The 14,893-nt window shown below is 42.7% G+C and overlaps 1 protein-coding gene across 14 annotated transcripts in view; it reads left to right on the forward strand.

The window, feature by feature from the left end:
* The first annotated feature begins 2,543 nt into the window (after positions 1 to 2,543).
* LOC110523649 (guanine nucleotide exchange factor VAV2) overlaps positions 2,544 to 14,893 on the forward strand; it is a 242,212-nt gene continuing 229,862 nt past the window's right edge. For 5 of the 14 annotated variants that reach the window (XM_036977309.1, XM_036977311.1, XM_036977313.1 and 2 more), the window contains exon 1: positions 2,548 to 4,744. In XM_036977309.1, the coding sequence (XP_036833204.1) occupies positions 4,541 to 4,744 (204 nt within the window). In that variant the 5' untranslated portion in view covers positions 2,548 to 4,540. Of the gene's footprint in view, positions 4,745 to 14,893 lie in introns of all 14 variants that reach the window. The other 9 variants (XM_036977318.1, XM_036977319.1, XM_036977312.1 and 6 more) reach the window with 6 other exon arrangements.

The raw sequence follows: 14,893 nt of genomic DNA on the forward strand, positions 1-14,893 counted from the left end.
CAGAGGAAAAGATGTGGATGGACCGTCCACAACCCTGAAAGCCGTGTTCCATCATCACCAGTCAAGCTCTATCCTGGAACCCAAGGGAGAAGAAAAAGATGGTGCCCAAGAAACACCTGGAGGTGGGACCGTCATGCAGATACTAAGGAGAGGAATGGTCGATGGCCTACGCTTCCAAAGAAGCAATTGGGCCTAATTAAGTAAGACCTGTGTACACATTTTTATAATGTACTCTAAAACCATAATGTGGGATGCGTTTAGTGCTTATGGACTGGATGTGCCATTTAATATGATCAGCATATGCTAGCCAGTAGCCACAAAACCCAAAGGATAGCTGTGAAGGGCTATCTGCAGTTCAATGATAGGCCACTAGATGGTGGCCATATATAATTTATTTTTAAAATCGGGTGACAGATTTGGTTTGAGCTGTGTGTTTGCTGGATTCAGATGACAGTGAGTTACACACCCCAAACGTGCTGTTAGGTGAATGTCATCCCAATGATTATAGGGGGGACATTTTCTCTTGGATATATGATATACTAATGTCTTTTAAGGTGAGTTATGAATTAGCCATTTAAGTATGTAAGTTATCTTGCAGGAGACTTGTTGGTTGATATCAGCAATCACTTTCCATGCTTGCATGAATAAATGAAATTACCTAACCCACCATACATTCATCTTTTAGTGCAAGAATAGAATACCCATTTCCAATGGCAGATGCATTGCCTTAGGGCTCAGTGTAGGGCTATACATCAGTCACTGCCCACCCCAGCTCTTACCCTACTTGGTTTGTGCTGGAGGGAGACTTGTACTGTGTGACCCCCCCCCCCCCCCCCCCCCTTCTCACAGTGGCATATGGAACATGTTACCTCTTTGCCTCGAACAGCCCTGGGCCATGATGGATCAATGCCACAACTTCAGTGACAACTAATCGTGTCTGCAACTTGGGGCCATCACTCACTCTGTAGCTGGCCACAATCCATGACAAAACAACACAGACATAGCCTACCCAACATCCATTACAGATAATATGATAGGCTAACCGTATATCTTGAGTAAATTGAATTGTGATACTATATTTTTGTTGACCCTGCAAAAGAGATTATGGGAGGGGGAAGGCTGGGAACAGGATGCAGTAGCTCCAAAGCAATATGTGTTACATTGTTTCACTCAAACACTGAACAATACACCTGAATGATACACCTGCAAGTTGAGGTTACTTTGTATCCATACACTGACAATAAATCATCCTTGTAATGTGCAGTAGAGCATATGAGGACACCGAGGTCCGGACCTCTAATTCTTTCAACAACAATCAGTCAGGGTCTCAACCTACTGTTGAGAGTTGGAATAGTAGAATACACAAGGTACAATTTCAAAACTTGGTTGTGCATCAGCAGTTTTCCTCTTATTATGTCACTCACTGACAGTCACTCAATTAGCCCATGTCAGTTAAAGATTCACTATGCAGAAATCGCACTGCATTTTCCTGGTTGCAAAAATTCTAATAGTTTGCCTAATTTAAGTTTATGTGACAAAACAAGCAAGTATAGTGTAGTGAATCATTGTACCATCTAAACCGCTGTGAAATATCTATTCCATAACCAAGAATATTGTATTTTCAGCTGTTTGAAGCTGGTGTATCAAAACCAAAAGTTAAAGAAACACAAATGAAAGAAGAAGAATGGGAAGCATAGAAATAGGGCACATAAAACAACAGGTCTACCGCTTCTTAGACTTACTTTCAATGAGAATGACAACTCTATAAGTCACATTTCTATGTGAATTTTGTCAGGTTCCCCAAAAAGTTACATATTTCATCTTTAAACTATTTTAGATTGGTAAATTAGTTTAGTTAGTCTAGCCAGCTATCTTGACCCTAACCAGTCAGGCTTCAAGACGGGTCACTCAACCGAGACTGCACTATTCTGTGTCACGGAGGCTTTCCGCACTGCGATAGCTGACTCTCTCCCCTGTTCTCATCCTCCTAGATCTATCCGCTGCCTTTGACACTGAACCATCAGATCCTCCTCCACCCTCTCAGGGCTGGGCGTCTCAGGCTCTGCACGCTCTTGGATTGCATCCTAGCTGGCAGGCCGCTCCTACCAGGTGACTTGGAGAGGATCTGTGTCTGCACCAGATACTCTCACTACTGGTGTCCCCCAGGGCTAGGTTCTAGTCCATCTCTCGGCACTGTCATATCCTCACATGATCTCTCTTATCATTGCTATGCGGATGACACTCAACTACTTTTCTCCTTCCCCCTGCTGACACCCAGGTGGTGACACGCATCTCTGTGTGTCTGACAGATATCTCAACTTGGATGTCGGCCCACCACCTCAAGCTCAACTTCGACAAGACAGAGCTGCTCTTCCTCTCGGGGAAGGCCTGCCCGCTCAAAGACCTCTCCATCACGGTTGACAACTCCACAGTGTCAGCCTCCGAGTGTGCAAAGAACCTTGGTGTGACCCTGGACAACACCCTGTCGTTCTTTTTAAACATCAAAGCAGTGACTCGCTCCTGCAGGTTCATGCTCAACAACATCTGTAGAGTACAACCCTGCCTCACACAGGAACAGGCACAGGTCCTAATTCAGACACTTGTCTTCTCCCGTCTGGACTACTGCAACTCGTTGTTGGCTGGGCTCCCCGCTTCTTCCATCAAACCCCTGCAACTTATCCAGAACACTGTAGCCTGCCTGATTTTCAACCTTCCCAACCTTTCTCTCGACACCACGCTCCACCGCACACTCCACTGGGTTCCAGTCGAAGCTCGCATCCAATAGAAGACCATGGTGCTTACCTACGGAACAGCAAAAGAAACCCTCCTCACCTCGACTCCCCCCAACACACACACACACACAAAACTTAAACAGCACTTGCACTTGACCCCTTCACCCCTTCTAGCTCTGACTTTACTGATATCTACGACATTGAGGAAAAATTTACTTTCTATGCCTGTGATATGTGGTTGTCCCACCTACCTATCTTAAGATGAATGCACTAACTGCTAAATTACTATAATGTAAATGTAGTAATCATGGCTGAAGGGGTCCTGACCTCCAGGTGGCCCCCATTGATTGTGTTAGTCACTGTCACTCAAATGTCATATTAACATGGCAAAAGTAATTGCAAAATGTGAAGAATTGCAGTTTTAAAACTGCAACAACAAAAAGTTCCGTAAAGCAAACGTATTTGTCTACCTTTTGTTTAAAAAAAAAATGTGCTAAAAGATCCCTTTGTATGAATAACATTACATACACTTTTGCTGTTCTCCAAATAGCATTTAAGATTTTTTAAATTGTATCGAAATGCAGTAAATGAGTTTCAACTTTCTTAAAATGTGCATTACAATCATTCCCACACGTGAGCGTGCGTAAACCAGAACCAACTGAACCCACGTTCAACATCGCCGCCCTCTCTACAGCCAAGCGCGTTCACGCTTTCTCTCAAACCTTCAGAATAGCGCGGCGGGGAGTAGAGAGACTGCAGAACACCACAATCCGTAACAAAAAAACGCGGAGGGGGAACAAGAAAGAACATAGAAACGGATTATTGGAGCATTTTTAAACGTTTCTTTCTATTAAAGTTGGTGTTTGGTATTCTGAGAATGACGAGAACGTGATTTTTTTCCTCCTGGACATGTTTCTGTTGGAGTTTGTGAAATATGTTTTCGAGTGCATTGTGGATAGGCTGAATGTTGAGTGTGACATCGTAAGAAAATTCATTTGATTTATCACAGTGTTTTACATTGAAATGTAATTGTTATCTATCAGAGCGGCATAGGAAATTGTATAGAGAAACTCTTAACAACCAGAAACTCTGGGTAGTTACGCAAAATACAATGGTATGTCGCTCTATACTGAGTGTCAGAACTGATTGTCTCAGCTGTTCAAAGTCATTTTTTTCCGGAGACAACGGTTTTGGACAGCAAGCTTGCATGATAGGTTCAATATTGAAATTTGGTAGGCTTTAATACACAAGCAAAGAAGATATTGGGGCATTATTATTCCCAATAGCCTATCTGTGATTTAAAACGTTTAGCCTACAATCTGGATTATGAGCTGAGTTCTAACACCTTCTGGATATGCAAAATCAACTTCGAGAATGAAGAAAAGGAAATTGTTTTCCCGGTAGTTCACATTGGTCTGTTTATTCAGAAGGTAATTTACACATTACATCGTGTTCATTTAATGTCGTCAACTTCTGAATGTTATGGTCAGAAACTCACGTCACTTGTTCAAAAGACTGAGCTGGACATGTTCTGACTGTGCTCCACTGGACATAGCCTATTTGAACAGAGCTGGAGCCAATTATATAAACTTAATCGGAAAACTAAAGTAGAACACTATTTTACCATAATTGTAAAGTTATCAGTTTCCTTAATACATGGGAAAATAATACAACTAATCACATTTTAATTGAGATTTGGATTTTAACACTGGTGGAAGGATTGCTTCGGTTGCGCACTGGAAGCGGCTGAATTTTGCCCACAGAGGCGGCTGTCGAATTTGAGTGTGGAACACACCCCCCAAGCCGACATGGAAGAGTGGCGGCAATGCGGGCGATGGTTGATAGACTGCAAGGTTTTGCCCCCAAACCACCGGGTCGTGTGGCCTTCTGCGGCCGTGTTCGACTTGGCACAGGCGCTACGAGACGGAGTGCTCTTGTGCCAAATGTTGCACAACCTCTCACCGGGGTCTGTGGACCTAAAGGAGATCAACTTCAGACCCCAAATGTCACAGGTATGTCAAGATGTCTTTTAGGGGCCTATTTGTTGTCAATTACCCACAGCAGTTATGTCAGTGTCATTACACTGATATTCATGGTGAATGGTTAATGTGCTCTCCATGCAAGTGGTTTTTGAAACATTCTTTACATGCATAAATAGTTATTTTGAGTGCAATCAGCACAGTGTTCACATTCAATAATCATGCAACAGTTACACAGTCCACAACAGTACAGTTTGTCGCCAACCTGTACTTTCTTGGGGCCCAATGGGTGTCACTGTTGAGCACTTGTGATAGTTCCAGATATTCTCCACAACACACAGGGACCTTACCATTGTATTGCATGTTTAAAGTGTTTCCAGATTTCTATGACATATGACCTATAATTACTTAAGTGAAATTGATTGCCTTCCCAAAAATGGCAATTAAATATGTTGAAAAGCAGTTTATCTGTGTTGGAATGGTGTGGGCGTACCCCAACAACAATGTGTGGGCGTATACCGGTCATTATCAAAATTCATGTGAGCAGACCGCTGATTGGCCAGCTCATCCTCTGAGGAAATGGCAAGCATTTTTGTTTCGTTTAAGGTGTTTTTTTTTCTTCTCCAATTTCTGCTTTGGCCACAAATACGAGTATAGGACAAGTCAACAACATTATTTGGGTATGAGTTAACACTATGAACTTTTAAAAGTGAGATTTTCACTAGACAGTTACTTTAATTGAATTAAATAATTCTAACTTAAGCTACATTTAGAAACATTGAGTAATTGCCATGTGAGTGAGAGGTGTGTCTGCAGTGCAGCAAAAGCTTTTTGTAGTTCAGTGGAACATTTAATAAGGCTTGGGTAGCACAGGGTCTAGGTAGACCGTGGTAATACCGAAGAGGGCATGTGGTCAGTCAGACCAAACAATTTGGTTTTCCTTTATTCTGTGACTCAGGTGCAAAGTGGAAGAGACTGGTTGGAGAGTTTTGAAGCAGAAGACTTTGTTGGTTTGATGTTGAGGGAAATTTAGGGAATATGGCTTTGTATCAACACAGTTGAATGGGTGGAAAAGCCAAACTTAAGTCACTTTTGGAATGTGGCTTGCTGCCAAAGTGCTGCTTAGTTGGCGAACTGAAGGGGAGTACTAACCTCAGCATATAAAGTGACTTTATCATAACATGAATCCTCCTCACTTCCAGGTGATAATGTGTCTGTGTGTGGTGTGCCTCACATCCTCAGAGATGGTGTCACCCCACATTGTCATCACAGCTCATCCCGGTCACCCATATGAGGATTACACAACTTGCTCAGTGGATGGAAAGTGGGTCTATTTTGATTGTGATTAAAAAGACTACTGAACAACTGTTTATGGTGAGAGATCAGTAAGATGGCCACAGTAAATGGATGATGGGTTCATACAGGTTTCTTCCTGTCCAACTCCCTTTCATGTGCAATGCTCACACTTGAAAAACATTTTTAAGAGTGTTTATGTCCACTTGTTCTCTTTTTGGTCTTGGCTCCTTCTGTGCTGTGTGCACCTTCCCATTTACACCAGAGATCTGTATATAATGATGAGATGCTCATATCTCTGCCCTAACAATGGGAGTCGTTGTCCAAAGGTGGAAAGGCAGGTGACAAGCTTAGGTCCAAAATAAGCCCATGGAAACTCATTGGGCTCATTTTGGACAGTTTTTGGCCAGAGTGAAACCTCTGGCTTCACCTCTTCCTCTCTTTTTACACACACCAAGCCTCTCCCCTTGCCACTCACAACAACAGCGATGAGAGAACACTTCTTCTACTCGATTTCAACTGCTATTAGCATTTGAGGTTTGGTCCAACAGAATTGGTCATATTAACACCGAAACAGATTGAGAAATGATTTTACTGTAATAAGAGGAGAAGTTAATATTTCTAAGGATACCCTTTTTATGTCTCAACTCCTCAAATTGTGCGCAGAGCAGACTACTAAAACGGGAGTATCAATGAACATTGATTCTAGAAAATGAATGCTCAGTTTGTTGCGTGGCATTGCGGTACCACCTACCGCTAACAGCATTTTAGCAATTAGGGAATGTTTATTATACATGGTTCTGGTTGAATTTGGAACAAATCGGGGATATTCATAGACCGACTTGAAACCCAGATCAGTGATTATTGCAAAAAGCAGGTTAAACTATTTCAATAAAATAATGACATTTTGTGGAAGGCATATATTTAGCCTAGGTATAATTTAACCTGAATTCACTAGATTATTGCTGACTGTTTGAAATGCAGTCTATTTTACTTTTAATTGCGCAAAAAGCTTATATAGAGAAAACACAAACAAAATTGAGAATACACTCACCGTCCAGTTTATTAGGTACACCCATCTAGTACCGGGCCAGACCCCCTTTTGCATCCAGAACAACCTTAATTCTTCGGGGCGTGGATTCTACAATGTGTCGGAAATTTTCCACAGGGATGATGGTCCATGCTGATGCGATAGCATCACGTAGTTGCTGCAGATTGGACGGCAGTACATTCATGCTGTGAACAGCCCGTTTCATCTTATCCCAAAGATGCTCTATTGGGTTGAGGTCAGCAACAATGTATCAATTGGTATCAAGGGACCTAACGTGTGCCAGGAAAACATTCCCCACACTATTACACCACCGCCACCAGCCTGTACCGTTGACACCAGGCAGGATGGGGCAATGGACTCATGCTGCTTACACCAAATCCTGACTCTGCAATCAGCATGACCACTGGAGCTGCTGCTTCTTGCTTTTAGCTGATAGGAGTGGAACCCGATGTGGTCTTCTGCTGCAGTAGCCAATCCGTGATAAGGATCAACGAGTTGTGCGTTACGAGATGCTGTTCTATACTCCGCTGTTGTACTGCTCCGTTATTTGTCTGTTTGTGGCCTGCCTGTTAGCTCGCACCATTCTTTCCATTCTCCTTTGACCTCTGCCTGCTATATATAGCAAGCCACGACCACACGACTTACTGTCTAGGAGCGATCCATTTTCGTGACTGGGCTGGTCTACCTAATACACTGTCCGGTGAGAGTATATCGCGAATAGCCTATGTTTGAATAAATTGAGTTATGCACCTGCTGTCTCTAACTCTGAATGATCGGCTATGAAAAGCCAACTGACATTTACTCCTGAGGTGCTGACCTGTTGCACCCTCTACAATCACTGTGATTATTATTATCTATGAACGTTTGAACATCTTGGCCATGTTCTGTTATAATCTCCACTCGGAACTGCGAGAAGAGGACTGGCCACCACGCAGAGCCTGGTTCCTCTCTAGGTTTCTTCCTAGGTTCTGGCCTTTCTTGGGTGTTTTTCCTAACCACCGTCCTTCTACATCTGCATTGCTTGCTGTTTGGGGCTTTAGGCTGGGTTTCTGTACAGCACTTTGAGATTGTCTGATGTAAAAAGGGCTTTATAAATACATTTGATTGATATGATTTTTAGGTCATATCACTAAGCCCTATTCTGTAGCTCGTGGGCTACGTGTGACACTTCGATATGCCCACCAATCCCGTGCCACAGCCCCAGTGTGAGGCTGCGGTGGGAGAGGGGCTCCTCTGTGACAAATTGGGTTAAACAAAATCCTGGCAGCAGAACAGGGGGTAGTTATTTATCACATGGAAAAGGTCAGTGTGTGTTCTCTGTGATTTAATGCAAAGGACATACAAATTCACCACCTCACTGCCAAATGAATTGGAAGTGAGGGAGGCCATTACACTTTTGGCTCTTTATGAAAGCTGTATCACTCAACAGCTCCAAGTGCTACCTGATTCTGTCTCAGAACATCACTTACAAATCATCATTGATCACCATATCCTAAAGACCTATTTTCTGTTATGATGATGATAATGTAGAAAAAGTGAAGTGATGTCAGGGGTGGTAGTGTGTATACTTCTTATTATCCCCTCAGAACAAAATAAGGGCTGGATGGAACACTGTGACACTTGTGGAAGATGTCACGATGAACATTTGTGCCAAATGTATATAATAAGAGTTCTTCATTGCCTATTTATAATGTTTGCCAAACCCACAGCCATTCTACTCGTATTATCAGTCTCGCCTTAAAACACATACGTAACCATCTTTATTTACCATTGTCCAGTTGTAATGCATGCTGTATTTGTGATTTAACCATTCAATGCTCTTCTGCCTTCTTTGTGCACTCATGATTTATACTAGTTTCACTCAAGGAATATAAATTATTGTGTTTTCACTGACCTTGGTGTGAATCTCAACAGATGAGGCTGCCTTCTTAGAATACTTGTTGTTTTAAGCTAGGCCTAGTCTAATATCTTTTTAACACACACTCAAGGTAAACAAGTAAAATACCTCATGAGCATTGTGTGTTTGGTGGTGGAGCTGAGATCATATTCTGAATATCTCGCCATAGGCTCTGTCTGAAAGAGAGAGACTGAGGTGTGCTATCTGATGCCTTCTGTGTATTGTTCTTCCAATGTTTTTTTCCCCTTTTTTTCTCTTGTAGTGAGGTAGCTTCAAATGCCTTTAGGATGACTGTGTTTGTGCTGTACCTGTTTAGACTGCTTTACTGCTCGCCTAGCCCTGGGGCTGTGTCTCTGCTCCTCTCAGAGCAGTGACGGTGTCTCTCGACACTCTACTGGGCTTTAGAGAACACACTGAGGCTGACGCTTCCACTCACACAAATGGAGCTTATTTCTCTCTGTTTATATACAGTGATGGATGGTGTAAACACCTGTATTCTTTGTCCAGTCTTTAGTTTTTATGTTAGATAAATATCCCTTTTCTGCATCTACTGCTGTTTACACTGGATTTTTCATGGTGGATACAGGATATTTATATATCTTTGCTAGGTAGGGCTGTCAATCACTCATGTTCTATTACATGTATTGCCTCTTGAGTTCTCTATATACAAACAACATACACAAACAAAATGATGTTTCCTCCAAAGCTTTGTCCCTGCAGGCTTTGAAATCCCTGCTTTGGAATCCCTGCCCTGCTAGAGCTGCCCCAGGCAACATTAATTGCTGTTATTGTGAAGTGGCTCAGCCATAAAGTGGAAGGCCACACAAGCTCACAGAACGGGACTGCCGAGTAATGTAGCGCGTAAAAAATGGTCTATCCATGGTTGCAACACTCACTAGAGAATTCCAAACTGCTTCTGGAAGCAAGGTCTGCACAAGAACTGTTCATCGGGAGCTTCATGAAATGGGTTTCCATGGCTGACAAGCCGCACACAAGCCTAAGATCACCACGGAACAATGCCAAGCATTGCCTGGAGTGGTGTAAAGCTCGCTGCCGTGGAAACGCTACCCTGTTGCCCACAATGGAATTTTATGAATGCCCATCCGTCTGGTAGGCCCACCGTTTGTAAAACAGGCTGCTGCATTGGCTTTATTAGTCCTGATTCCTATGACTATTCAATTTGGTTATTTAAGCTCTGAATATCAGCTATCTAACTTTATCAGGAGTTATCGTGAGCCTATTTGCAATGTGTTTACACAGCGGGAAATCCAGAAGTATTTTCTTTTTCACTCTGATCAGCTTGTCAAAAATGTATGAATACAAACTTGAAACCACTGATCATGACAATGGGGTGAAACACCTGGACAACTGTTGTGATTGTCCATTTTACTTTGACCTGTCCTGTTTTTAAGGATGTGTTTGTCCACCTAACAGCGCATTTTCTTATTCGATTGACCGCCATTTAGGTTCGGCTATTTGATCAGAGAAACCTGCATGATGTAAAAAAGTGTCCATCTCATTACATTGTCATACATTTTATCTCCTGCCTGTAGGCTACAGAAAAGTCCACATACTCTTTCTACCATATCCTTTATCTGCTATATGATTTATGTCAAATTATTTTATTGACGGAAGGATGGTGGAGCGCGGAAGCGATGTGTCTCTCCAACAGCACCCTGGAGAGGCGTGCCGGAGATGGACAAGCAAAATATGTTGCGCCCCTGCATTAGACAAAGTGGGCACTGCTTATCACAGGGCGGTATCAGTGCTCACGTAAATAGTCCATATGCCACTGTTTTATGTGTTGTTGTTGGAGGTGCGTCTTGGTCAGTTTAGCTCAGAAATGCAGACCTCGTAAATCTGCCGCCATAGGCATCTGCCGGCTGTTTTTTGGATTTGGCTGGTCATGTTTTGGAATTGTTGTGATGGCTGAAATCAAAGGTAAGGATGTGAACTGAAACATGACATGGAGAATCCCAGCCCACCTACCAATTCCAACTTCAGGGCAGCTTCATTTCTGCTTCCCTTGGGACCACTCTGGTGTGGGGGATTGTCGTTAACCCTCATTATCTCTGGGGTAATTTCATCTGTTCATTTAGTCTGACCCCTTGGCAGTCGGATGTAGGTAATACCACTAATGGAGCTCGTTATGAACACTTCCTGGGTCGCACAGCTGTGATTCTGCCAGCAAAAATGTATGGGATTGAAACAGAGGGAATAGGGGTAGGCTTTATTCTGAGATTATGATTTGCTGTTTTTCATCAACGCACAACTCAGGACAAAAACACCCATGTTGGAAGAGTTAATTCGCTAGACCGGACATCTGATCCTCAATCAGTTATTGTGCACAATGCTGAAATCCTTCATTGAGGCTGCTGGTGCTGGAACATTTCATCAGTTCCTTCATTCTTCTCTGCACAGTCCTGAGGGACCACTATGGTGGTAGTCTACAATATGAGCTCACTGGAAATGTGGGGAACTCCACAGAACAGCGCAAGGGAGTCAGTGACAAGGAGAGAGGGGAAAAAGCAGGTGATGTCATGTAAAGCATCCGTACTGTGTTTCTGTTACTTGAATAAAGAGCATGTCATTCTGAAGACAGAGCTTTTCTCCATGTTGTCAATGGATACACCCTGACCAAGCCCAAGGCTCCTAGAGAACCAACTCTGGACACAGAGAAAGCCTCCATACTATGTTTCTGCTTCTTGGATAAAGAACATGTCATTCACAAAGCGTCCAGAGTCCAAGGTCAAATGAGACTGGTATGATACGGAGAAAGCTGATGCATTGTGTGGCTGCAGAGGACCATCCGACCCTTATCACTAGTGACATGAGAACCTACTAAACCAGAGAGCGAGATGAGGGAGACAGAAGCATGTTTATGGGGAGCTTTATTGATTCTAAAAATGCTCCTGCAGGGTGCTTGTTGTGGGTTATTAGCATGGACATGCTGGGGAATGAAGCCTTACTTTTTTTCAGAGCATGCTCTTTTGGGCACCAGAGAAGAAGAGAAAGAGAAGGGTACAGCGTTGTCTGTAAGGAGCGACAAAACAGACGCCTGCAGCGCCCTGACATACAAGTTAATCTCAGACCACCCTCTCCTGAAAGTTATTTTCCTGATCACATGTCTAAGACTGACTGACAGCATCAAGTTTTCATTGTTGTCAACTCAATGTTTAGCCATTGTTGGTACGGTATTGTTGTCAATAGGATACAGGTTTTGGTAGTGGTGGTAGATGGATTCTGGCTGCATCTTGCGGTGGTGGAGGAATCTGATGAGGATCTGGATAGTGCTGCAGGGAGAGGAACAGAAGTTCCCTATCTCATTCTAAATGCCTCCTCTTCTCCCAGCTCCACTACAGCTACAGCAGACCCTCGCTGGGGAAGAGATAAGCCGCTTCATATTTTCTCTCTATGAGAAAAATATGTTATTCACTCTCTGTGACACACTGCCTCGTGGTGACTTACTATAGACTCTATAGACATCTCTGGGATGCAGGGCCCATGGATTTCTCACACTTACATAACATCGCCAACAAAAGCGTCAATACCCCTTTACTGACCTGTATTGATCCTATCACATAATTGGCTGTGGAATAGGAAGGGCACAGAGATAGGGTTACCACATTAGACACAATTCCGTAAAAGGCCAGTCAGTGGGTATTGATCTGCTGCACAGCTGACTCTCTTGTTAATCATGCAAACAAAGCGGAACAGCATGCTGTGCACACCGCAGAGTGGAAGGAAGGGATCATTTCCCCTCCCTCTATCTTACTTCTACTTGTATGCCGCCAGCCCACCAATGGATTTGTGGATATCCTTCTTGAAATGGTCTCAAAATAAACAATTTCCTTTTTCAATATGATCCAAGCATGTGGTAAAACTAGTCAATATTGTTCTAGCCTACTGTTCCATGATATAATACAGGTGTTCCCACACTTGTTCACTGGTTGGCAACCCTTCCAGCATTGGGGAACATCACCTGTGTAATAACACTTACTGTCTTTATTGTTTATTTTAAACTAAATAGCCAGACTGTAGAGAATTCTGGAGCTCTGCCTGTGTCTGTTGCCCCTCACCACAGTGCTAGTGTTGATTATGGAAATGGTTTATGATTTCCTCTGTCCATTCCACGTGTATCTGTAATCTTTCTGACAACTAGGCAAATCCCCCAAAGGCCATGTTCCGGGGTCGGAACAGGCAGATGCAAAGCATCATCCTGGAGGGTGCAGAGCAAACACTGGCCTTGCTATCCCACTGGAGGCTACAGGAAGCCTGCTGCTAGAGAAACTTTGAATAAAGTTGTGCAGGGTTCGTGAAGATCAGCTCATTTGACTGTTTTCAGATAGCTGACAAGTCATTTTAATATAGCTAATCCACCTCTTGAATGATAAATGAAGCATAGCTGTTACTTGGCACTGCAGGACTTTGTCAATTTACCAAGATGATGAGGAAGGTAGTCTGAATTCTGTGTATGTTCAAATCTCCAGTGGGTTATTCCAATCCTCTGTTATGGAGGTGTAATCTGTTGAGATGGCTATCCAATGAAATGGACAATCATCTCACTTTCGTTGTGGTTTAGTTGCAGTTTGCTCACTATTTATCAGTCTTTCTTTGTGAGGACCAGTGGAGTCTCCTCAGAGGAGGAACATTTCTCCTCAGTGAATTAAATAAAAATAGTGACAACTTTTTTTAATCATTTTTATGTAAAACTATACTAAATATTTTCACGTCACCAAATAATTGATTAAAACACACTGTTTTGCAATGAAGGTCTACAGCAGCCTCAACAGCACTCTGTAGGGTAGCACCATGGTGTAGCCGGAGGACAGTTGGTTTCCATCCTCCTCTGGGTACATTGACTTCAATACAAAACCTAGGAGGCTTGTGGTTCTCACCCCCTTCCATAGACTTACACAGCAATTATGACAACTTCCAGAGGATGTTCTCCAACCTATCAGAAGCTTATAGCATGAACTGACATGTTGTCCACCCAATCAAAGGATCAGAAAATGAATCTAGTACTGAAAGCATAAGCTACAGCTATCTAGCACTGCAGTGTATAACATGTGGTAAGTAGTTAACTCGAAGAGAAAGACAATTCAACAGTTTTGAACAAATTAATTTCTTAAAAAATCAAGGAAAAGCAAGTGAGAGAGCAAGAAAGCTAGCCATATTTTGTAATCATTTTTTAGCTAGCTAATGCAGCTAGCTACTTTAGCCTACTTAGCATCCCTCTCTATTTGAGCTGGGTGTTTGTGAGCTAGCTGGCTATGGCTATCCAACACTGAAACTCTTCCAAGTCGAGGAAGTTTGACTAATCTATTGCCACCGGGGCCTGCCAGTGTAACTGCTAAACTGCTTGCTAACTATACATTTTAGTGCATGATTGTAGCGGGTTCACTAGAGCATTAGTTCTAGTAGGTATGTTTACTATGATATCTAATATGATGACAATGATGTAGGCTGTGTGTAGCTATTAGTGGTTATGATATGAATGTTTAGCTTGGAAATGTTTTTTCTTGATTTGTTGTGCACTGAAGTCCACAAGCAAAGGGAAAAGGTGAGAGGAAGAGAGTATGTAGACGTGAGAAGGAATTATACAACGATCAAAGGGATCAGGGTGTTTGTATGTGGCTGCTATTAAACTGAACTGTGTTTGCGTGTGATGAGAGGTGTATTCATTCTACTGATTCTGTTGAAAAAAAATCTTAAACAGAAGCAAACGGAACAAAACGGGGAGAAACATACCTGAATTTGTCCAATAGAAACATGTTTGTGAAATCATGCATGTCCCTCTGTCTGACATTCAGAGCTCACCTGGCCCTCCAGAAGCACTTACCCTCATTAGCAGACAAAGATTTAACTTGTTTGCAACTGTTGGACTAATGAGTACACCCTAGATCAGTTAGATGCAGACAAGAGTGTGCAAGGTGGTATT

This window comes from Oncorhynchus mykiss, chromosome 5, assembly GCF_013265735.2.
Source record: "Oncorhynchus mykiss isolate Arlee chromosome 5, USDA_OmykA_1.1, whole genome shotgun sequence".
NCBI classification, from domain to species: Eukaryota; Metazoa; Chordata; class Actinopteri; order Salmoniformes; family Salmonidae; genus Oncorhynchus; species Oncorhynchus mykiss.